The sequence below is a fragment of the Lepisma saccharinum genome, chromosome 6 (genome assembly GCF_977018435.1).
Source record: "Lepisma saccharinum chromosome 6, izLepSacc3.1, whole genome shotgun sequence".
NCBI lineage: Eukaryota > Metazoa > Arthropoda > Insecta > Zygentoma > Lepismatidae > Lepisma > Lepisma saccharinum.
Window position 1 is genome coordinate 53,036,912 of NC_139234.1, and position 26,612 is coordinate 53,063,523.

General features: G+C 36.3%; 1 protein-coding gene across 1 annotated transcript in view; it reads right to left on the bottom strand.

Annotated features, from left to right (window-relative positions):
• LOC145988756 (cAMP and cAMP-inhibited cGMP 3',5'-cyclic phosphodiesterase 10A-like) overlaps nucleotides 1-26,612 on the bottom strand; it is a 57,178-nt gene that overhangs the window by 14,464 nt on the left and 16,102 nt on the right. The window contains exons 8-13 of the mRNA XM_083123915.1: nucleotides 22,094-22,263; nucleotides 21,439-21,572; nucleotides 20,675-20,793; nucleotides 19,199-19,433; nucleotides 16,221-16,376; nucleotides 15,099-15,265 (exon numbers count right to left, since the gene is read on the bottom strand). Of these exons, the coding sequence (XP_082980041.1) occupies nucleotides 15,099-15,265; nucleotides 16,221-16,376; nucleotides 19,199-19,433; nucleotides 20,675-20,793; nucleotides 21,439-21,572; nucleotides 22,094-22,263 (981 nt within the window). The remainder of the gene's footprint in view (nucleotides 1-15,098; nucleotides 15,266-16,220; nucleotides 16,377-19,198; nucleotides 19,434-20,674; nucleotides 20,794-21,438; nucleotides 21,573-22,093; nucleotides 22,264-26,612) is intronic.

Below are 26,612 nucleotides of genomic sequence, written 5' to 3' on the forward strand. Positions count from 1 at the left end.
CGAAGACGCCATAGATGTTTTGATGTCTGATGATAAGAAATGGGCAAACACACATACTGAGATGGTTCCAGCACACAATGTTAATGCATGGAAACAGAGGAGTTGAGTGGTAAAAAATGTTCCGATTTCACGTTCTGAATAATTTGGCAGCCTTGAACAGTGGCGACGATTTTGGGGATAGTTGCTCCCCATTTTTTTGCCTTCACACTATGACCTCTTTATGCTAACCCTTGCATACAAAGTAAACTTTTCTTGCACCCCCCCCCCCCCCCACTCCCGTTTTGAACCCAATTGCCACCATTGGCCTTAAACATACAATTGTGAGGTTCTATATATACCCCTTAAAAATATGGTGTTTAGCCCACCACGAAAGGAATTCCTGGATACGTGCCTGACTCGCAGAGAAAACCTATGCCCATGCTGGGACTTGAACCGGGAACTTCGGAGGCGAAATCGAAAGTCGACCACTTAACGCCCTCGGCTACCGAGCCGGCGAATGAATTAGATAATGGCTATTGTATAAATGGTGTATTTTCGGGAAACATTCAAATAGCAATATTTCTTCCAGGTAATATATCCTAGGAACTTCAATCTTGCGGGCTTACTAGGTTCTGGCATGTGGGCCAACAATCTGTGTAGTACTCTGTACTGTTTGTGATCCACATGGATTTGTGATCATCCATTTCATCTACTCACCATTCATTTTCATCTTTGCGATTAGCCAAGGGGTAAATTATACTTGAAATAAAACAAAAGCAATACAAATACAAAACAAAAATAATGGAACGATTATGCTGTTACGTTTTCCTGTATTTTAGGCACGTCGCATTTATCAGCCAACAGTCAGAGATTGCTTTTCGGTCGAATGATACTTCTAATAATCGGAGGTAAATGCAAGCTGAGAATTATAATTTGGTCTCTTATCCACCTAAGTTGAGGATCTAAATTTCTCGATTTTATTTGTAACAGTATTTACTACTGCGAGGAATTAAAAAAAAAACTTACGGCTAATTTCGTCACTGGCTTCCTATTCTGTAATAGTTACATTTGTTGTAAGAACATAATGCGTTAATTTACTTTGTATAAATATTACATTATCCATCGCTTTTCCTAATTAAATCTCATACCATATCCAACACACACATAAAATGTGTTTTACTAATAATAGAGTGCGCAATTAGAAAATAAGTCTTGTCAAGCAACACAAATATGGCCTCCACGATGGTCTAGTGGTAGCGCCGTCGCCTTGTAGTCAAGGGGTCCCGGGTTTGATACCCGGTGTAGGCACATAGTGGTTAGGATCCCACTTTAGACTGTAGGCCCAGTCCAAATTAGCCTTTCTGTGCAAAAAGCGGACTTAAAACACCAATTCAATCAAGCAACACAAATATGAAATATTAAATCTATTTTTTTATTTGGTTTATTTTACTTCACTTTTCTGCCAGTTTTGGCTAATTGCGAAGATGAGGATGAGTCATGATGATGAAATTGATGAATGGACACTCACAAACATCCATACCCAGGCCGGGATTCGAACCTGGGATCCTTGGCGTCGTAGCGCGATGTGCTAACCACTCTGCCACGGATGCCGGCTATTAAATCTACATGGAAATAGTTTCTGCAGTATGTTTGAGTTGAGTCAAACAAATTTCATAATGTGTATTCTCGCGGCATGTATTCAACTGTGTACTAATACAGGGCTAAGGCCTACCTACCGACTGCCGGCCTCACTTCCACCTGCCGAGGCGAGAGATCATCCAACCTGTTACGAGGTGACGTGTGGTCAGCACGACGATCCCCTCAGTCATTTCTCTAAGTTTCCATGGTTTCCATGACTGGATTACGCTACTCATTCGTAGCTCTCCAATTTCTTCACAATGTTGTGTGCCCACCGGTCCCATACACAGTCCGAAACCTCAGAAGGAAAGTTGTTACGCTTCTCCTAGAAGACTCGAACCTGCGCGTTCCGTAGCCAGAGCCCAAACCATGACGTCTCAGACCGAACGCCCACGGTGTGCGACTAAATATGCACTAAGTTTTAAAAGCAAAAGTACCTTCTGCGTGTTGTAACATGCCATGAATGAATTTAGGGATTATGATTCACAATCCCGGTCATTTATGAAGGTGGTGTTAGCATCACGTTCCGGCCCCCAAAATACTATTTTTTTAGACCCCTGGTGAACCTCAAAGCAGTTTTCATGCAAGGACGTTGCTGAGAAAATCCCCCTCGAGACCAACCACCCTGGGGACAGAATCCTCGCCTTCAGCGTGACAGTCAGATTATTTACCGACTGAACCAACGAGGCTTTTTAAAGCAGATATAAAATAAATTAAAGCCAGCAAAGTAGTATTATATTTGTACAATATCTTTAAATTATAATATAATAGATGTGTATACAACATATTATATTGATAATACAAAAATCATTGATAAAATTGTCCTTGCTTTGATAAGTATGCTTTACATTGAATACAGGCCCGTAGCTAGAGGGGGGCAGGGGGGCAATTGCCCCCCCTGAGAGCCTCCTTTGCCCCCTGTGAAAAATACAGAACACATCCCTACCTGAAATCCTCACTAATGTTTAAAATTATATCATGTGTTACTCTAGCAAGATTGGGTGGGGGGGGGGGGTTAATTTCTCTTCCAGATCCAGACTTCGGGAAATGATTTCTCAATTTTCAGTATCTAGAACAGTTGTGACATTTTGAGTAGTCTTGTATTAATGGTGCCGAATGTGGTCCCATGTTTTTTCTTGGATGTGTTGCTATGAACTTGGAACTGCTTAAATTTTTGTTTCAAAAGTCTACCTTTTGGTAATAGTGATTCATGTGGTAGAGGGAGGGAGTGGAATGGATATTTGATTTTTGTTACTTAGCGTTGCTTTTCTGCCACTACTAGATAATCGCAATAATGAATGATGACGTGAAATTGATGAAGAGACACTCACAGACAGTGCTGAAACCACAGGGGGCAGGGGCCATATACCCCCCCCCCTCCCGACCTTCGACGGAAGTTCATTCTAGGGGAAGCAAATATTGAAGTAAAGAAACAAGACTAGGAGAATCTAAGAATAGCAGGACAATTGGATACTCATGATGGGATTAGTTTTTACGTGTTCCTTGGATTGATTTGATATTTTAAGTCCACTTTATGCACAGTAAGGCTAATTGGGACTGGACCCACAGTTTAAAGTGGGATCCGAACCACTTTGTGCCTCCACCGGGTATCGAACCCGGGACCCCTTGATTTCAAGGCGATGACGTTACCACTGCGCCATCGGAGAGGACGTGTTTTTTGCATTTTTCTTCGAGACGGCCAAGGGTACTTGCAAGGGCCACAGAGGGGCAATTGCACCCTTCGATTTAAAATTTTATACAAATAAAAACACATTTCGTAAAATTATCTTGCTTGCTTGCTTCGCTCACAATTTCTCCTATTCTTATAGTCCAAGTTGAGAGCCATAGCTATATGGGGCGGCGGGAGTCGGCGCTGGGAGCCCCCGTAAAATTATTTGTGCCCTATTAAAACAATTTCTTTCTATGAAACTTAATATCAAATATTAATGATGACACTGTAATCCAAGAAGTCATTGGTCAATCAAGGGATTCCTATTTTTTTCAGGTGTCGAAACATGTATTTCAACTATAATATAATACAATTCACACAATATTTTGCAAAATGGTTAACGTAACCAGTAGGCAAACATTGTCTGTAGTGATACAAGAGTCTCCCCTTTGAAGGAAATAGAGTCCGTGGTGGACTAAGGAACCCATGGTTTAATGCTTTAGCAAGGTCAAAAAAAGTATTACAATTTTTTCCACAATTCATCAAAGTGCAGATCCTAACAATTATTATGTAATTAATCCGATTTTGCTTGTACAACACAACACAATGGTGTTGTTGGATTGTCGATAGATTCCTTTGTGCGTAAAAAATCTTGCATACTGGAAACTAGAGGGAATCATTATGAAGCATGATTTATAAAGGGCTCCCTTAATCAGTTCTGCAGAGAGGCCCAAAGCTGTTGTTAGTCATCAATTAACATTATCGACCTGTAAATATCAAGTAGGGTGAAGGCACATAATGGTTCGGATCCCACTTTAAACTGTAGGTCCAGTCCCAATTAGCCTTAGTGTGCACAAAGTGGACTTAAAACGCCAAATCAATCAATTACGATATCAAGTAGGTACAGTCCCTATTAGCCTATTTATGTTAAACTTTATATTCTTTGGCAACCTGGAAAGGTCATTATCGAAATATTGCTATTTGATGTTGCTCGAAGTTTTTTTTTTTTGGTTCGTTGCAGTTTCAAGATACCATCCCTTTTCTGTTACTTATAGCTTTTGGGGGAGGGGGGCAAGTACCTCTGTGTACCCTACCATAATATGTGCCAATGCGACACAATATGTTAAAAATTTGCCCCCTCTAGGATTGACTTCGCTCCCCCCCCCTACAAAGAATTCCTGGCTACGGGCCTGATTGAATAGCTTCTTTGGTCATTATTTACATGACAGCTCCTCTCATTGATTGACGAGAAGATTGAAAGGATGTGCAGGGGAGAAACGCCTGTCCTGTAAGTCGTACATTATATTTTCAGCACAATTTCTCAACAAACGCACATAAAGTAAAGTAACAGTGCAATTGTTAATTAGTGTTCGCTACCTACGAGATGTTCAAAGTATTATTTTCGCGGACGATGTTTCAACTTCAAAGCTAATAAATCTTATCTTGCACTCAATATTCAATGAAGCAATACTTAGAAACTGAGTTTCGATTGTGTAAAGGTTTTTGAAAGTTGCATACGTGATGATACGGAAGGCGAGTGTGGAAGTAAGGCCAGAGGCGCAACCACGAATTTTTATCTGGAGGGAGAAAGTACCAGGATAAACGTACCAATAATAATAATAGTAATAATAATGACATTAATAATGGCATTATTATTACTAGCGGTAGTAGTAGTAGTAGTATCAAATACGTTATTATCCTCATAAATTACGCAAAAGGGAGGTAGATGTCTGTGCTAAAGCATTTATTTGGAACAAACGATTTGAAATATTTTTTCAACACCAGGAATTTTACATTAGCTAATAATTGAAAACAAGCACACAAACTGTATTTTTGAATGGCAGAAAATGAATGATAAATGCATGCCGAAGATATTTGTTTGTACATATAACATGTATAACTTTCATATGTTTTACACATATGCAACATGAAGCGACATAAAATAAGAAAATACATATGCAAGATTCTAACACTAAATTATGTACGTATTCAAAGTTTTTTCATTACATATATTATATACAAAACATATTATTTACATACATCACATTACAAAAAACAATTATATTACGAGCGAAGCGAGAAAGAAAATTTTTTGATCCAATTTTTGCAATTTAAAACAATATTGATTTAATAAGGGACAAATAATATCACATGGCGCTAAGGCATTCTCTCTTTCACATTTTTTTTAAAATTAGATTATTTGGCGCCCATGGCCGACTCCCGACGCCCCCTAGCTACGTCTCTGAACTTGACGAGACTCAGAAAAGCTGGCATTGCAAGCGAAGCGAGCAAGAAAATTTTACGAAATGTATTTTTATTTGTATAAAATTTGAAATAGAAGGGGGCAATTTCTCCTCTGTGCCCCCTGCAGGTGCCTTTGGCCATCAATGTTCCCCCCCCCCCCCTAGAATTGACTTCCGTCGAAGGTTGGGGGACAATGCCCCTGCCCTCCCCTGTGGTTACACCACTGAGTAAGTCCGAAATTTGGAGGAACAAATTGAATCAATCCTGCTACAGCAACTTGTTTTTTGGGAAGCGATGATGACTTTATTCCAGGCGATTTTCTTCTATTATTATTGCACGTGGCAAGAGCACAAACAGGATGATTTGTTCTCATTCTACCGGCATTCAAGAAAAAGTGTGTATAAGTAAATAATAGACCCATTTATCTCAAGCTTCCGTATACGATAACGAAGTAAGTTCCATTCTGTCCGCTTAATGACATCATAGCACGCACAGCATCATGGGAATAAATCTCGGAACCTCGGGAATGGCATACCTTATAAAGGTACCTTGGGTCAACTCTTTAAAATTGTTCAATGTATAATATGATGTCATACTTGGTATTTTGTATCAACATTCAAAAAAATGGTAATTGTAATCATTAGATAAGTATATTGCAATATACATAGCTGTAACAGAGCAAATATGTACATTTACAACACAAACATTCAAGCTGTTAAGCACTTATGGACAAAAATATAAAACAAAAACAATTGAAGATTGCACATACTAAAAGATTTGGCTTGAACTAGTTGCTCTGATACTAGTTGTCTGTGACTTGAGAGGGAGCGGACGATGGAACAAAGATAAGGACAGATATATCAATATGGGATGGTGATATATTTCTACAATAATTGTTGCTTTTAAAGCATTAAACGTGGTAATGTTATAATAACTTGGATGTTTAAGTGATATAGAAGCCTTTTATGACTTGAATGAACTTTGATCATGATATAATCTTATAAAGATTCGAAAGTTATGGAATGACACTGATATGTATAAAAGATGCCATGTTGATTTTGAAGCAGTGAATAGGTATCTGTTTTCATCTTGCTTAACGAGCATGGTTGTAAATGTTACAGTTCCTCAAATGAGTGCTTGGAGGAAGGTTGCATAGAGTGACACTTATATGTTCTACGTTTGGATGTGGTTTGGTCAGATGATGAATCTTGAAAAAGGAAGCTCAGAATTGTGAATACAAAGACTTGCTTTATCCCGGAAGGAGATAACAAAGAGATATTTTCTTCTCAAGTATAGCATTGATATGTTATAAATGCTCTTGTAATTTTGTTGTTTCTAGTTTTCTTTTATCAATTTAATAATTATAAAGTTATTTATTATTGTTTGAACATAAACATTATTCATTAGTATATGCAAATTTAAATTTCCTTTTCAATATAGCACCATAGCTACTACCTATTGTGCTGATACTGAGTTTGAATTATACTGACTTACATTGTTAAACTTAGATTATGAGGACTCAAATGGTACAATTATTGGATAGGAAAGTATAAGTTATTGAGTTGTGAATATTCTTGTTTCTGATATTAGTTTCAATACCTAACATTATGGAGAAGGAGATCACATTGGCTGACATTGTGATGATGCTCAAATCGCAGCAGGCAGAAATGAAAGAAGGTATCTCTGCAGTGCAAAGTGAAATGAAAGAAGGTATCTCTGCAGTGCAAGGTGAAATGAAAGAAGGTATCTGTGCTGTGCAGAGTCAGATGAAAGAAAGCATTGACGCCAGTAAAGCTCAAAGTAAGGAACTTAGAGAAATTAAGGTAGATATTTCACAGTTCCGTATGGAATGCTTAGATAGAACAGAAAAGTTAGAAAAGAAAGTTCAATTACTGGATCAAAGGATGAATGATGAGCTAGTTTATCTTGCTGCGGATATGGATAAAAAATTAGACGATACAGTTAGTAATTTATCCAAACAGTTCACTTCTCAACTGGATCAATGTCTTGAGGTTTGTGCTCAGTGTAGTGTATCACTTGGTACATTAAGTAATGATCTAATTAAGTTAAGAAGTGAAACCAAGTATGCTCATTCAACTGAACCACAGGTTGATGTCAAATCTATTGGCATACAACAAGATGAGGTTGATAAAGAAGTTATGTCTAGCAGTGCAAGGCATATTATTATCACTCGCGTTCCAGAGAAGGATGCAATTAGGAGTGATGTTGATAGTGATAAGTCTGTGGATATTAGTACAAGGCACAAGTATTATAGAGATGATGAATTGCATAAGTTGCATGGTGTAAATAATAATGGCAATATCAACTCTTCTTTGGAATTAGGTGTTAAGAATGCACTTCTACAAATAGAAACCAATATCATGAGTGTAGTTAATAATGCATTAACACCATTATCAACTCATGATATAATAGCAGTTAAAAATACAGCTAAAGCACAGAGTGACTTTACACCTCGAATGAGTTCTCACACTGTAAATCAGAGACAACATACAGTTGGGAATAAAGATGAAGTTTGTCATGGTTCACCAAAAAGTAGTCTTGTTAGACATAATATAGGAGTGAATACTGAATCTGAGATGTATAATAGTACAGATTCAGATCATGATAGAGTAAGTATGCTTAGTGGTCCATACCGAAATACATCTAAGCGTCGAAAATTGAGGAAGAACAAATCAGTTGCTAATAATAATGTTGATGACAAAATTTCATATGCACAACATGATGCGGGTCATATGAATAATGTTAGTCATTCAGTAGATGTTCCATTGACTAATTGTTATAAGAGTCAAATTAAAGTTCTCATTAAACCACAGGACTTGAGGCATTTCCCTCATTTTGATGGGATATCTTTAGAGTTTGCACCATCGGAATTCTTAGAAAAAGTAGAGGAAAACCTAGATATTTATGACATCAAAGAAAGTCAATTCTTGAAGTACATACCAAAACTTCTAACTGATTGTGCTAGAACTTGGTACTTAGAAGTAAAGAATCAGTTTACCACTTATTCTGAATTTAAAAAGGCTTTTTTGGCACATTATCAGAATGACCGCTGGAAATCAGTAAAGTTGACTCAAACTTTGAATTCTCCTTTTACAAAAGAGAGTAATGTAAGCCTGTTACAATATGCGAATAAGAACTACAAAATTTTGAAGTCTACTCAGCCTCATGCTGAAGAACCTCATTTGATAGCACAATTAGCCTCATTATTACCACACAGGATTAGTGAACACATGGTGATTAATAACGTACGTACATTGCACCAAACGTTGCAAGTAATTGAAAATGTTCAATCTTTAAGAAATAATCCTGCACGGTTCAATGACATGAACAGAAATAATTATAATCCAAAGAATAAGGCTAGAGTAGCAAATGTTTCATGTGCTAATGATCAAAATAGAAATAAGGATAGGTATTCTAGTAAATCCTATAGAAATTCTAGGACTTTTAATAAAAATAATAACAAACAATCATCTTCTGATGTTGGTAATAGAGTTCAACAGCAGCATGATAAACAATCATGTGATACAAGGGTGCAAACCACAGTATGCAGAGAGAGCAATAACAATGGTCCTGGTTATGATAAAATAGAATATTACCGATCAGATAGTGATGGTGGCCGTAGCAAAACTAGTGATGGTGGCCGTAGCAAAACTTATAGAAACTCTGCTTATACTCGGAGTTCAGCTTCTAATTGGAGACTCCAAAGCCAATAACAAAATTAAATTTAGGAATCAAATTAAATATTTAAGTAGGCATATACATGATATTTATTTATTTATTTTGTAATGTAAAATTAATGATCTTGTGCAGAAGTTTCTTGCCCAAGTTAGACAAGTGCAAGTTGATGTTTCTTTAGCTTCTATATCTTACATAGATGTAGTAACTGCTTGACACATCAACTTAAAAGGGTGGTTGGTTGGGAGTATCTTCTAGACTGTTGGTCTAGGGAGGTATATTTGGCCACAGTACTACTGTTCATTTTGATGGACAAAAATACAATATAATATTTTGAAGTACAAGTTTGTGATTTATTTTATGCACAATTTAGTTGCATGATCACTATATTTAAGTTTATTAGACTTAAATATAACTCCGCACGTTTGTGGGAAACTTGGCATTATTATGCACAACAAAAGCAAATTTTAAAACACTTTAATAGTTCATCTATGTAACAAACTTGAATAGCTGGTGAAAGATGTTACCCAAGATGTTAGTTAAGCAGTGGTAGTGTACCAAGAATGGAAGTGCATTTAAAATGCTTATATACGAGAATTATTTTATTTGCTATTAGGGAATTGTTAAGTCAATAATTCCTGAAGATGAATTGTTTCCTTGTATATTTTATGAAGTTGACATGTAGCAGAGACATCCACTAGATGATCCAAGCTCGTCACTCATAATTCCATGCCACAGTTGCATGAAAGCATTGTGAAGTGTTCACGTAAAGGCAATAGTGAGTCCTATTGTGACACTTAATGTAGAAATATTTATTACATGAATATATATATATTTCTTTTTATGATGCACATTTATCTCTGGTGCTTTATCAAATTTAGATTCTTCCAATAGTAATCGTGTAGTGCTGATGGGTTGGGTATTTATGATTTCAAATACACATATCAAGCTGAGCCACACAATGATGCTGCTGTATATGATGATTGAAGGTTGTTTATTTCCACATCTTAGGGGTATAAATTTATGAAGGAAAAATACATATTAAGACCAGTTACACTAGTTTTTTCAGGGAATGTAATGTTCCATTTATGTTATAATATAAATGTACTTAATTACATAAGTGATTACTCTGAGCCACGTGTCTTATATTGATAATGATCGTAAATATCAAGTATCTTTTGAGATAACCATTCTTACCATGTTTTGGATTAAAGCTATGTTAGATATATTTTTGATGACTTCTGAAATCACACACGACTACGTTAAAAAGATTTGTCAATTAAGCCTCAGAGATATGTTATTTTATCAATGCACTTGCTAGGATTGATAAAATATTTATACAGACTAGGATGGAATTTTGTTGGTATGAGGTATAGTTTAGTTGTTTTATTCTAAATGAATAACAACGTTAATTTGTGATTTATTTTGACAGCATATTAAAGGACTTTGACATGATCATATGATATCTTTGCACTTGAAGATATTATAGTAATGAGCTTTCACAAGGTATTGTCAGTGTGATGTCATTCTCTATAAGTGTGATCTATATTAAGAGTAGACACAGATTGATTGATTATTTGACAATTTCAGATAGTATTTTCTCAATTGCAAACTCAAAGCTATTCTGATAATCGAAAATTGATTCATGGTTGTAAATTCTTTTTAATACACGCATGTATAGGTTTGACAGTGTTATGCATCTGAGATTATATATCCAATATTTATGTTCATACTTCATAAATGTATAATGCAATATTTTCTTCATCATTACAAAACATGATAATGATATCTTAACTGATAACATGTTATTTATTTTGTTGGTTTGAAGGACAAAAGATACTGCTTTGTTTCACAACCATACCCATGAGGGTTGGTTGGTTAAGTTCTTCTCTTAGACTGTTGCTTAAGGGTGGTACAGTGAGTCTCAGTACTTTATGCACAAATTTTTCTTTAGTCAGATGTCAATGTAAAAATTCTCATTTTTCGTACTTCTTTCCTTGAGTCTGAAACATTAGTTCAGGTATGAAGTATTCATCTGTAGAGTTTGCCTTAAGTTGATCTTCGTAATCCGACATTGGTCCTCATTCATATATCTTGATCCTTAGTTGTGATTAGCAGTGGAAAAATTCAATATAACAAATATTCTTTGTTATGTGTATTTTGGAGTGCAAAAAATGTATAATATAATGTGATAGCTTGTGCATAATAGATTTTAATGCTAAGATTTAGCTGTGGCGTAAAAACATTTTATAAAGCTCTGAGATTCCAAGAGTTGAATTTTAGGCTCAAATAGAAATAAACTTAACAAGAAGCAAAGACGTTTTGATCTAAGCTTAAGTCAAGTAGTAGGTTCCTTTAAAATGCTAGAATGCATTATGGCTCCAAAATGTGTTCACAAAGGGCAGAATAGGAAATTCGTGCCGTGACGCTGTGAGTTCAGGAACAACAGTTATTTGAGATTTATAATTTTTGTGCGCACATCATAATTTATACATTTCTTGCATGAATTGATTTGTGATGTAAGAAATCTTAGTTTTGACACTCTGTAAATCTGAGGATGTTTGCTTTTGATGCAGGGACTTAGATTCTTGTCTTGTTAGATGATGTTACTAGACAAATGGATGAATACCCAATGGGAAACTTAGTTGGATCATAGGTAACTTACTCTACATATAGAAAATTATAATTAATATATTTTTGGCTAAATAAAGATTAATATAGAAATTATGCTCTCAGATTAAGAATGAAGTTCTTAATGGTGCTTCATTGGTTCATAATAAATAAAAATGTTATGTAGCTACATTGTTTTATGTAAAAATGGTTCATATGGAACTTCATTAGATAATTGTTGGTATGTACAACTTGATTTTTTTTGTTTGTTTTTCAACATTATTATGTACTAAAAACTCACTATGTGTAGTTGCACTGTATTGGTTCATGATGAACATGTTCTTGTTCTATTGTTGGAAAACAAATATTCAGTTATACTCATTAAAAAAAAATATTCAGTTATACTCAGTTGATTATAATGCTAAACATGAAAACAGTTTGTAAATATAGAGGCATTATATTAATTATTATATGTTAAAAGTCTCAGTAGTGCTCAGATCTGTTGTTGTGGGTTCGTCCCTTGTTGAGCGCCAGTATGACAATATAATAATACATTGTCATAACAACATTTCAAAAAGGTTAGGCTAAGTTCAAAGTTCTACATTTGTGCAATATTTATAACAATTTAGTCATAACAGTTATTTTTGACTGGCAATATGAAAAACAAATATATTCAATCATATGTGTTCTTTCAGACAAGAAAGATATGATACATTCAAATTTATAATTAAATTTATTGAAATTGTGTACATTTGCATTGGCTTCAAGGTGTATATACAAAGGTCAACTCTTTAAAATTGTTCAATGTATAATATGATGTCATACTTGGTATTTTGTATCAACATTAAAAAAAATGGTAATTGTAATCATTAGATAAGTATATTGCAATATACATAGTAAAATAGCTGTAACAGAGCAAATATGTACATTTACAACACAAACATTCAAGCTGTTAAGCACTTATGGACAAAAATATAAAACAAAAACAATTGAAGATTGCACATACTAAAAGATTTGGCTTGAACTAGTTGCTCTGATACTAGTTGTCTGTGACTTGAGAGGGAGCGGACGATGGAACAAAGATAAGGACAGATATATCAATATGGGATGGTGATATATTTCTACAATAATTGTTGCTTTTAAAGCATTAAACGTGGTAATGTTATAATAACTTGGATGTTTAAGTGATATAGAAGCCTTTTATGACTTGAATGAACTTTGATCATGATATAATCTTATAAAGATTCGAAAGTTATGGAATGACACTGATATGTATAAAAGATGCCATGTTGATTTTGAAGCAGTGAATAGGTATCTGTTTTCATCTTGCTTAACGAGCATGGTTGTAAATGTTACAGTTCCTCAAATGAGTGCTTGGAGGAAGGTTGCATAGAGTGACACTTATATGTTCTACGTTTGGATGTGGTTTGGTCAGATGATGAATCTTGAAAAAGGAAGCTCAGAAGATAACAAAGAGATATTTTCTTCTCAAGTATAGCATTGATATGTTATAAATGCTCTTGTAGTTTTGTTGTTTCTAGTTTTCTTTTATCAATTTAATAATTATAAAGTTATTTATTATTGTTTGAACATAAACATTATTCATTAGTATATGCAAATTTAAATTTCCTTTTCAATATAGCACCATAGCTACTACCTATTGTGCTGATACTGAGTTTGAATTATACTGACTTACATTGTTAAAGCCTCTTGCTTAGTTCTGTTGACACATTCAATACATTTGCATGGCCACAAGGAACTGCATTTTCTTCTGTAAATTTTTATTTCTTGTACAGTATGGTGCATATTGTATCTACCAACTTCAAATGACAACGAAAAGATGGATTGGATTGATTTGGTGTTTTAAGTCTGCTTTATGCACAGTAAGGCTAATCAGGACTGCACCTACAGTTTAAAGTGGGATCCGAACCACTATGTGCCTCCACCGGATATCGAACCCGGGACCCCTTGATTACAAGGTGAGGACAACGAAAAGACACTGAGTGATTGTAGTAACTTTATATGGCTATGAAATAAAAATATACACGGGCATTTAATACAGTGTATAATATGGACAATACAGATATCAGTGCACCTTGAAAATAACATCCTCTAAATGTCCTCCTCCTGCTTGAATGCATTGTTCGAGGCGATGTGGGAAAGCTTTCATGACGCTCGTCTCAACATGTCTTGTGGAATAGTACATATTTCATGGCGACTGATGGTTCACATTACCCATGGGTCTCCACTGTCTAACGCACCTCAGAATGTTGTGTGTCTCTGGAATATGTGCATGGTGATCTACATTACCTTGTGCCTCTTTTGATGAAGGCTTCCACAACTGCATCTGCACCGGCCAACGCTCCATGGTATGCTAATTGCCTGACTCCCAACTCTCGATGGATGTAGGTATGCCATGCATGCACACGTGCATTCTGCCAGGATTGCCAACTCCAATTGGTATAAACTATATGTGCCACCCTGTATCTTTGTCGAAAATATATTCCTGTGTATCAATGTAATGTTTTGAAAATAATCAATGCTTGTTAAATTTCTCATCCTGGTAACAAGATTCATAGGACAGAATATTGAGTAGTAAACTGCATCTTTTTAATTTTTATTATTATTATGTATAATTCTATAATTTGTAGTAAGTATTGTTTGTTCGAAAGTATATTGTGTTTTAATTTGTGTGGCTTGTCTCTCAATTGATTCACAGCTGGCTTGTACCCTTAGTCCAAATTGCTGGTAAGTGGATTTTATTTATATGTTGAAACTAAAATAAATTAAATGCTGGGGAGAACCATTAGCACATTACAATGACAATTTTACCACTTGTAAGCCTTGACCTAAATCATGCCCTGCTTCTCCCATGGTGATTGACGTTTTCTATTGAACAAATAAATATTTCGGAGAAAGAAAACTTGTTTGAGTTTTGTAAAGTCCTCTTCATGCACAGATAAGCTAATCAGGACTGGACCTGCAATTTAAATTGGGATCCGAACCACTGTTTGCCTCCACCAAGTATTGAATCTGGGACCCCTTGAATACCACTACACCATCAAGTAGGTCGCAGAAAGAAATCTTGCCCAAGGAGGAGTTTGGTAGTATTTATACACCCCCTAGAAAAAAGGCAATATATGAAAAATGGTAAAAATATATATAGCATTTACTACTAAAAAGAAGTCATTACAGATTTCCTGGGCATGCCACTGCTAAGACTAATCATTAGTAGATAATAATCATCAAAATAGAAGTAAACCTGTGGTTTGAATTCTTCCAGTCCAGTGTATTGGTAACCACTAACTTCCGTAATTGCACCTTCCTACTAAAGTACAATTGCAAATCTGTAGCAATAATTGCATCATATATTTCTCTTGTTAGATCCTTGTATCTTTCATTGGAGTAATCCTCAAATACTTTACTCTCCTGTAATGAATAAATTATGCATTAAACTCGTGCCTACATAATGAAAAATATTTTAAAGACAGACATGTAATCATAGGCGAAAGGAGAGACTCTTAGGGAGATTTCAGACCGAAGTGCCACGTGCCACTAGATGATATCAGCAATTGAACACAAGCTTGTGCAGTCTGTCATGTCACTGTGGGGTGAAACATTGTTGTTGATAGGTTTGTTCCCAATTGGCATGTATTGTGCATTACTTTTCCCTTTGGTCTGAAATCTCCCCTAAATTTAACAATAATTCATCTGTTAACATTGGAATAAATTGAAGTCACTTCCATTTATTATCGAAATTTAAGTGATCATCCCTCCCAAAGCAAATAAAATAAAATTGTCATTGAACACAAAAAGAAATGGTTAAAAAAAGGTGATCCCTTTTGATGTCAAAAATTAAGTGATCCCCTCCATCACAAAAAGATATTTGAAACTACTGTTATCCTTCATTTGGACGGAACAACTAGCACATACACAAAAAGGTAACACACTGTATGCTATATTTTGTGTTAACTGAGTTTCCACAGTGAGTCTTGATTGAGCCTGTACATTGTCACTATAATTTCTATCTTTATACCTGTGCATGTTCAGTCTATTCTTGCATGTTTGTTGTATTTATGAGTGGTTGTAGCTCTTTCCAGTCTTACGGCAGGTGCCCTACATGCTGGCTAGGGAATTGGAGAGAGGGGAAGCAACCAATCCAGCGCGATAAGAAACGCAACAGCCTGTAGAATGAGGTGGGGGCAACACTTCCCTCCCTTGACGTCGTAACTCTCAGCGCCACCACTGTTGTCTGGTTGGTCTGCTGCGTATTCCCCGCTCCTCACTTCTCTTGCCAGCATGTAGAATGCCTGCCGTAAGAGTAGATAAGACCTATAATTAATCATAATGTAAAACTTTTTTACGATACTTATGAAAGACTTACCTTAAAAAGTAGAAGTGCAACATCATAGTGATGATTTTCTAATGTTGATGTTGAGTAGAGTTGCGCAAACTTATGCCTGGTGGCTAGGAGAAAGCTGTTTGACAACCCAACGTGGTCTAAATCATGGCATATGGCAGCAAACAATAATGCTGTTTTCTGAAAAACATTAGTGCTTCGAATTGGTACTGTTAAACCTAGTCCGTTGACTATTTCTGTTTCAGTTTTTGGTTATTTTATGTCACTTTTCAATCTCTTAGGTTAATTATGGTGATCAGGATGAATGTAGAACTGGTTGAAATTGATGATGGGACAAACACAATGAAACCATGCTTGACCGATGTTCAAACCTGAGACATGTAGCTTTGCCTACCACTTCAACACAGTTCATGGTATTAAGTTAGCTGACCATGAATGTGTGCCATAAGCCTGCATTCATTGCTTATTTACTATTTCATATGTTAAACAGTATCTTACAACCAACAATCTTCATGTTTTTATCACTGGGGTGGGTGTAAGTACAAAATAAAGTTCACTGTACTAGTTTGTTAGATTTCAATGTACAATAAGTGTGGTAATGCATCGAGTTATTGTATTGCCTCATTTTTAATCATCTACCCATCTTTTTAATTTATGAACTCAACATTGCACAGTCCAGAAGAGGTCCAGACTAAGTAGATTGAAATTCCAAAAAGAAGCAGTAACTTTTGCATCAAGTAAGGTATGTAAAAGCACTTATCTTTATAGTAATCTCCATAAATGAAAAAGTGATTTTTCACTCAATGTACTGTCAACATATCAACACTAAATCGACAGAAGACCTATCACATACTCAGTGGCATGGCGTGACTTTTTCAAAAGTGTTACCAGCCATCGGACGTTATCATCTCAGGGTGTAAGGCGTGACCTTCTGATAAGGTGCCCAAAAGTCAACCTCACTTCCACATAGTACACTCTGGACTGCATTTGACAAACGAGGCTCTGGCGACTGGCACTATGGCCAGTATAATTCTGTGTGTTGTCCTGTGTTTTGTCGCTATATGTGCTGAGTGCCTCTTTACAGCCTCAGCTTTTAACCGAGGTAAGGATATTTTAGTTTTCAGACACAATTTTATTTTTGTTATGATAAGGGGCTGGACTCCACATAGTGTGACAGGTGCAAAATAGCCTTCATGCTGATGCACCCAAAATTTTAATTTCAAATTCAAATTCAAAACGTTATCATCTCCACCCTACCCCCAAAATATTCCTTTGATCTAGATTTTGGTTGATTTCGTTCTTTTTTTTTTTCAATCTGCTCAGTGATTTAGAAAGAACTACCACTCATGAGAGAGTTACCGCGAAAATCCAGTGAATAGTAGTCGAGCCTTGTCAACCATGTCTGTTTCCTTGCAAAGAGATCAAAAGGGGAAGAAGAACCACACATTCCAGTCAGTTTGACGTTTGTTCGGTGAGCAGATGACAAAATTCCCCTCCTCCAGTGGTGGAAGAGAAGTCCAGATGTACGTACTACTGTTGCCAACTTAGTCTTTTGGAGCAAGGTTTGTCCAAATCATGAATCGCATCAAGTACTTATCTTTTCATCTATTACGTCAATGGTCTCAGTTGTAGTTAAATCCAGTTTTGGTTTTGCAGACTAGCTCTAGTTGCTTCAGAGAAATAGTATCCCCGTTTTAGGTGGGATTTAGATCTTTTCTGGAAAGCCAATGTGGCAACACTTGCTGATCTGGTAGGCTGGACCAGCAACTGGGCCCCTAAACAGGCATATGAATAACCCCCTAGCACACTTGCCTCTAAGTATAAGTATTTCCCCGCTCTTCCCTTGCAGGAGCCCTTTCCTCTTGTTACCTCTTGAGGGTAGCGGAACGGCCTGCCTCTTCTCTTCTGTCAGTTGCAGAAAATGCTGTCGGTTAACGTATTTAACAAGATGCACACCACGCCTCTGCACATACTTTACTTTCATTCAGATTTTCGGACCCACCTGGACACATGGGCATCTGCAGGATTTTTTCCAGGGAGGGCAAGCAAGGCAATTTCTTCCAGGGGAGGCAAAGGAGGCATATTTTTTCCCATAATAGTGATCCCCCCTCAAAAAACACTGCTTCAGTCTGAAATTATCATGTTTGTTCAACACCCTTATAGTTATTAACATAAATTCTGTGACTGAAATGAAATTATGTGTGAAATATATACTTTTTACATGAACATTCATTTTCCAGGGGGGCTGTGGCCCTATCCCTTGCCCCCTCCCCCTTCCGGACATCCATGCCTGGACATAGTCAGTATGAACTCTAAACAAGATCAGAACTCCTACTTTGTGAATGAGCTTCCCCTCCCAACACTCAAAGTGTTTCTTTGATTGAGATGGGGTGAAATTGTAACAAAATATGAGCATGCTTATCCATTTAAATGCATTAATGGTTTCAAATCTGACTGGAAAATGCAGGAAAAAGGCATAAAGGTGAATCATCTGTTCTCTCTTCAACTGCATGCAATTCAGATATGGGAGTTGCAATTGCTATGTTTAGGGGGGAAAAAAACAGAAAATCTAAGGGGTGGGAATTACAATTAGGCAAAGAATTGATCCATATCTCAAATGGTAAGGGCACTAGTAAGGAATGTGAGTATCTCAGATTCAAAACATGGAGAAGCCTTTTAATCTCCTTGCCCCAAAAATTAATGTTTAGGATTAAGAATTCTGAATTCTGAGAGATTCTTAATTAATCAAACTCTAACCCCTTCTGGATAGTTTATGGTTTCTACACTATCCAAAAATTCAGTTATGCAATGTAATTCAATAATGAATGAATGGGATGGGATAATGATCAAACAAATGTTAAATGTGTTTCTCTTGGTAAGTGTAACTCTTTTGCTATACATATATATGAACACAAATTCTGTAATTACTAAATCTAGTACATAAAATAGAAGTTAATAATGTTCAACTCCTTATCAAAGAATGTATACATAAATTAAAATACCTCCAAATATGTAAAGACTGTTCGATTCCTCACAAGCACATTATACATGCAATGAGTCACATTAAAAGCATGATAGAAGTTGTGATAAGGTATGGGTTTATAAGCCTTCTTTACCATCATAATAAAATTCATAAGATTATCCAACTTAAATGGGTCCAGTCCAAGTACCTCGTGCACCATATGGAGAAAGAGAACTTCAAGATCATCTTCAAAACCATAAAGGTACCAACTAAAACTAATCAGAGTACATGTTATTAATGAAGTCCAAATGTTACCTACAGCTTTTTAATAAGAAGTACTTATAATATGTAAGCAAGTTACTAAAGTTATATCCGCGAAACTTACTTGTAAATGTTCTATTAACATCATCGAGTTCCCAAGTGGATGGTGGCAGAGGCCACCGAAATTAATAGAACATTTGCAAGTAAGTTTTGCGGATATATATTTAGCAACTTGCTTACGTCTTATATTATCAACCACGTTGTTTATTCCCCTTAACATGAAAGAAGTACTTATTACATAAGCAAATCAACAACTAAATTATAAATGAATTTTGCGATTTAAATATTACAATATAAAAGAAATTAACAAAGATGCTTAGTTTTTCATGCTTCATTTTTAGTTGAGTAACTACCATTTTGAATAATTTGGGTGTTATGGTGAGGTGAAATACCAAAATATCACCTCTCTGCATGCCCTTGATTTCAAATTCTTGTTAACACAAAAGGAGCAAAAGATACATATATGCTGGTATATTTTAAAATTTTCTAGTGGTACAGAACATAGCAGGCAATGCTCTAAGGTCAGGTGTTCAGGCATAAATGTGGTTGATATTTCAGTGGTTATCTTTCTGATGAAAATGTGTGGTGTATGTACTGCTAGAATCTTGACTGATTGAATTTCATCGCTTTTCTGCCACATTTGGCTAATCACGACAATGAGGATGAGTATAATATGATGAAATCGATGAAGGAATATGCACAAAGAATGCCCAGGCCAGGATTTAAATTTGAGATCCTGGCATCGTAGTGCACTGTGGCTAGAGTTTTGAATCACCATGGCAGTTACAATGTAATGGTCAGGATATGTTCTGTATACAAGGTTTAGGACTTAAGTCTTGTGAATTTTATTTGAAAGTTGTTTCTTTTTCTCTCCTCAAGGGCTGCTCCTCTAGCAGAGTGAATGATTACTTAATGGTTAATACAATATATTCTGAATCCAGGAGTTTAGTGCTTTAATCTTGCCAGCTCTATTTTAACTGTTACTTTTCAGAATATATTAATGAACCTATGAAAAAAAAAATTGTTATAAATTAAAATAAATAAATTATTATGTTCCTCTTCGTGGCACTGTTATTCTTCACAATTAATTTTTCTGTAATTACAAAATTAAAATAGCTCCTAAATGAAAAAATTACTTAAATAATACATGACATTAGAATTGTTTCTTTAAATATGGTGATTTTGTTAAACTTACGTTCTGAATTTTTCTGGTACAGGAGTCTTCTCATACTGCTGCCTGAGCATATCTAAATCATGACGACAAGGATCCAAGTATATTGCAAACATATCTGTAGTGATACTATATTCTAATTGCTGAAAAATAAGAAAAGTTCATTTGTCTGAAATTTTGCATTGATTTATGTTTAAATTTTATCCCCCTCCAGCTTATTTGAGGAAATTACTGGTTAAAGGAGGTGGACAAATACTTCCAACTTTCCTACCACTACTTTCATCTTTAGTGACACAGTAAGTAAAAGTATGAATAAGAAATTACATATTTCATGTATGAACACTAATTATTCTTGAATAATTAAATTGGAAAGTTAGGATGTAAATTTACTCCTGACCTTTGTTTGAACCTGACACCTTGTGGTTCTGTGTCAGTGCTCAAATTGACATTTGCACCTAGTCACAAATTTCCAAGTTCACTAAAATTTCTTAGAAATTTACAGTGTTATTTGTTTAGTTATTTATTTATTTATAGAGACCAATTATAGTGCTCCATATATTCACAGCATATGTTCAGTAAATTAGAGAGTACTCAAAGAAATGATGGCCTCTATGATGGCGTAGTTGTAACATTACCACTTTTAAATCAGAGTCCTGGGTTCGATACCCGGTGGAGGCACATAGTGGTTTGGGTCCCTCGTTAAACTGTAGGTACAGTCCTGATTAGCCTATCTGTGCATAAAGTGGACTTAAAACAAATATTGAAACTCAAAGAAATTATGTACTTACAGTTCGTATTAATTGTTCACTAGTCCGACAATATCCAAGTGCCAGTGCACAATACACAGAAAATGTCTTAAACATGGCTTCATCATTCTTGTTAAAACACTCGCCATTCTTCTTATTTACAAGCTGCACAACTCCTGAAAATGTAACAACATTCAGTGTTCAATTTTGAATATACGTACATACATATCAAGGTTGAACTTTGTAAGCCCCTTAAATTAGAAATGTTCCTGCACCACTGAGTAGATTAATAGATTATTATCAACATAACGCTAACATTGCACGTCGTAACTTTACATGGGATTTATCGATATGACATACTTATATACTACACAATAAACATGCAAACAAAGTGCAGGAAAGCACAAAAGGGTGCCTTCATATTGCCAGTGAGCATGCAACAAAATCAATATTCAAACAAGACACTTTACATTGCCAGCAAACAAAGGTGCAACAACAAACAATATTCCAAGGGTTCAATTGGTTTCCTCTCAGTCACCCCCTCCCCATGTTATTGTTGAATTAATTTTTGATGAGTATGTTTCTCACACATATGAAGGAAGATATGAAATTCTCCTTCCTTAAAACATTGATTCCTTATTCACATTTGCACTCCTTTGTGAAGGCACCCTCAGTGGTTTATAACTGAGATACATACCTAGAATACCATCTTTTCCGGAAACGGGCATACAAAGGATTGAATTGGTAATGTAACCTGTTTGCAAATCAACCTCTTTATTGAATCGTGGATCACTGTAGGCATCATGTATGTTAAGCAATTTCCCAGTGTTGACCACAACACCTGCTATTCCACGGTGCTTCGAGAACCTAATTAAAAAATATCCAACATCAATTAAAGCATTAAGAATAAAAAAAAAACACACATATTAATGTATAAAATTGTGTGTACTGATTTTCATTTCTGATAGAGCTTATTACTAGAACTGATCACATACGAGTTAGACTTTCAATTAATTAATTCTATATAATGTCCTTAATTAATTAATTCTGTGTGTGCTAATTAATATTACTCCAAAAATGGTAACTGACACCAACCCAAACCCTCCTGTATTAGTAACCCAATATCACCCAGAGATCACCAAAATCAAACACTCCCCATTCCCTTATCTCCAGAACATAGGTGTGCACAGCCCCTCTGATTAGGAAGGGGGCAAAAGCCTTGATGAAAGTTCAGTCGGGAAAGAAAAACCTCATTTTATCTCACTGTTTTAATTTCATTGCATTGATAGTGAGCAGCATGCCTCTGGCCGCTTATACCCCCCGGAGTTTCTTCCAGATACCCACTTGATATGATGCTAGGCGGGTGAGGGAGCTGCTTGAACAGGTGCAAAAAATGCTGGTTCTCCCCTGCCGGGATTGAACCTGGGTCCCCCCTGAGAGGCATAACTACGTATTTTTGTGGGAAGGGGGAAAGTACCAGGATAAACGTACTACTAATAATAATGGCATTATTATTATACATACACAACTTTTATATATATATTATTTAAATACATTATATAATCAATTCATCCTCCCCATAACAAACCAACAGCAAAAATTATGCAAATTGTCTCTGAAATGTGCACAGTTCTTCTCCCTCAAACAATTGTTCATGCATTTAAGACAAAACTGTTTGCAACAGTCTGAAGTACTTAGTTGTTGTTACTTCTCTCCTTGGTAATTTACAATGCATTACAGAAAAGAAATTGCGAGCAAAGTGAGCAAGAATATTTTCAGAAACTGAAAACAATATTGATTTAATATGGTGCAAAAAAATAATCATGGAGCGCTCTTTTACAATTTTTTTCATTTAGATCATTCAGCACCCAGAGCCAACTCCCGCCGCTCCCTAGCTACGGCTCTGAACTTGACAAACCTGTAAGAAAAGTAGACATTGGGAGCGAAGCGAGCAAGAATATTTTACAGAATGTATTTTTATTTGTATAAAATTTTGAAATAAAAGGGGGACAATTTGCCCCTCTGCAGGTGCTCTTGGCCGTCTGGAAGAAATAATGCAAGAAAGACCTGATAACTAATTCCATTTTGAGTATTCTTTTGTCCTGCTACTCTTAGATTATGCTAGCCTTTCTTTCTTTAGTTCAATGTTTGCCCCCCTAGAATTGATTTCTGCCTAAGTTTGGGGGCAAAAACCCCTGCCTCCTGTAGTTGTGCGACAGCACCTTTTCCCCCATAGTTGCTTTGAACTTTCATCTGCTTGAAAATACTTCATTTTCTTTAATGGCATAATATCGTTTAATATCGATAAGATTCCTCAACCCTAAATTTCTAGATGAAAGTATAATAATATAGGGGCATGTATGCCTGGAAGGAGGCAAGGGTGGCCACATCTCCCCTTTAGAAAATGAATGTCAAGCTAAAAGTATATATTTCATATGTATAATTTCATTCAGTCATAGTAATTTACATTAATTAATGGGGATGCAGGAATGCAATAATTTCGAATTCAAGTAGTGTTTTTTTAAGGCGGCAACACTATTTTCAGGGTAAAAATGGAAAAATACCTAATTATCCCTCTGTGGCAAAAATCTGCGGACGTCCATGATTAGGGGGGACATTTGACCCCCTGTGCGCATGCCTGTGCCCCAGAAACCATGGTATAATTTGCTGTTGTAAAAGAAACTATGCATGGAAATGCATTTAAAAACAGTGTACACATATTGTATGAACAAAGGGATGCATATTACATCACATTTTAACTTTAGATATGGTAAGATATTAATATACATATTCAGTGTACTATCGCATCTGTGAAACAGTTTATTTTTGTTTGATTAATTTCAGTGACCACTGACTGCCACCATCAAATTGGAGCTATGAGTTATGATGAGAATGGTGACTGTGGGCACTGAAATTAATTGAACGAAAATAAACCATTTTGCAGACAGGTAAGTACATTGTGAGTAAATATTAAAGTGCCACACATGTGAAAATTATATGAGCTATTTATAGAAATATCGAATTAGAAAATTAATTACAAATACACTATACAAATAAATTGATATAGTGATCCTTTGTTCATTAATGAGTTTCACCCTGAAAATGTGCTCACATGGAGCATTCGCAACACTTTAAAACTGATAATTAAATACATCAGCGGCATGCATTCAGGATACGCAAGGTACGCATTGCGTACCCACAACACAGTAAGAAAAAATAAACATTTTTTCGTCTTCCCCGAACATGAAAATTCAACAATTATCACTCCGAAAGCAGTTCCACTGCAAGAAATTCCGATTTCCGCACGAACACGCTGCTGCCTTCCTGAAGGCAGTCCCAAATGATCCCGATTGTGACTTCGGCACCCACCCGATCCACGTTGCCGATTTCCGCAGAAAGACGCTGTTTCTTCTGCTTGGTACCCTAGAAATTCGGAAGGTAACCCCATTGGCTCATATCAGCCTCGACCACGTGTTTGGGTCTGCCCGCGCCTACCCTCTCTCCCACTTCTTTCCCGGTTCTAAGCATCGAGGGTACCCAAGATTTTGACAGCGTATGCAGTGTTGACAGTAGTCAACATATTATTTTTCTGGAATGCTTAGCTTACTAGCATTTAGCAGCCACGCGTAGATAGATCACTGTTGGCTTGCAATAAAAATACATTATAAAAAGTGATACAGGAATCAGAGAGGAGGGCAAGAATATGTAGTGGTGGAAGATCATATTTAATATACGCGTAAACTATCACATATAAAATATTTATGTGAGGTTAAAGTTACACTAGCAAGTTGTTTTTTTTCGTATAGGGAGGTGAGGACCAGAATGGACTGTCACTGTGTCGAGGGGAAAATATGTGAACAATTTGCAAGTTTCGCACAATTCTCAGAGTATGAAAGTATATGTTTATCTCCTTTCGGATCAACATTTCCTTTGAGTTCCATAGCATGGGTGTTGATTGTTGACCCGACAATATGAATGAATGATAAAAGAAAAACATAATAAAACACAATGCTTACAATGGGATCCCTCCCACCAGACATTGCAAAGTGATGTACGGTAGTTTAGCTTTTGAAGTGTTCTGGGATCAGGCGCGGTTCGCCCTATAGCGCACAGGATCAGTGAACCCCCAGTAATATACGATAATCACCTCGAGAATGAACAATAAACAATGTCTTTACATTTCCACATTATTTCGCTAAAAATTCTACACAATAAGTCATGTATTTGTGCCCGTAATACGGCGAACTCTTTTGCTGAGAAGAAGAAACCGCGAATCGGCCGCCCTGATACAGACCCTCAGTTGAACCCCCACAGGACAGCTCTTGCCATTGTGAAAGCTTCGCGCGGGAGCAGAAGCTCGAGGAGGGTATAGGACAAAATACATGGAAGATGAGATTGCAGAACCTATGTCGACACCCAACGGTCATGCGCAGTTCGTTCTCTCGCAGAAGGCGCGGGATAGGGCTCCGATCTCGCTGCTTCCTCCCTTCCAGTGTTGCTGTGTGCGGTTCAAGTTTGAAGCGCACACATTACATATTCAATATTCTCTTTGTATCATTTTTGCATCGAACTTCTTGGAATAAATGCAAGATTGTGGCAGAGATGGATGAGTGGAAACAAATAAAAGCTGGAATTAGATGCGATGAATTAAAATAAAGGAGATACATTACCAAAATAGCTCGTGCATGCATTCAGAGGTTTTTCCTTAAAGGTGGAAACACTTCGGGTTCGCGAAAGAGAAAGAATGGCGCGAAGACGTGACTCGGTGTCGCTCGGTGTCAATCGTCTCAAGTTTGTTAGTTTTTGAAGTGCTTGGATACTTGTTGGAAAGTATTAAGTGATGCTGCGAGTGAAGCGAGGGATGGACTTTACCTAGGTTATGTCATTTGATGCATTGTAGGCGTTGCTGTCCGCGCAGGTAAGAAATGACCGATAGAAATGCACATAATTAACTTAAAATAAACTTCCTTGTCCACTGAAAAAAAGCGTGTGCTGGTCGACCAGCCCCAAATTTGAACAAAGCTGTCGCGTATCAATGAAAAGGGTCTCAGGTTTGATTTCTATAATGCACATGCCATTAGTTGCCATTTCCCTTTAATAAATGTAGGACCAGTTCTGATTAACCGGCATGGACGTCCGGAAGGGGAAAAGGGGGCCGCCCCCCATGGAAATCGAAAGTCACAATAATTTTTGGTAATTATTATAAAAGCGTTGCA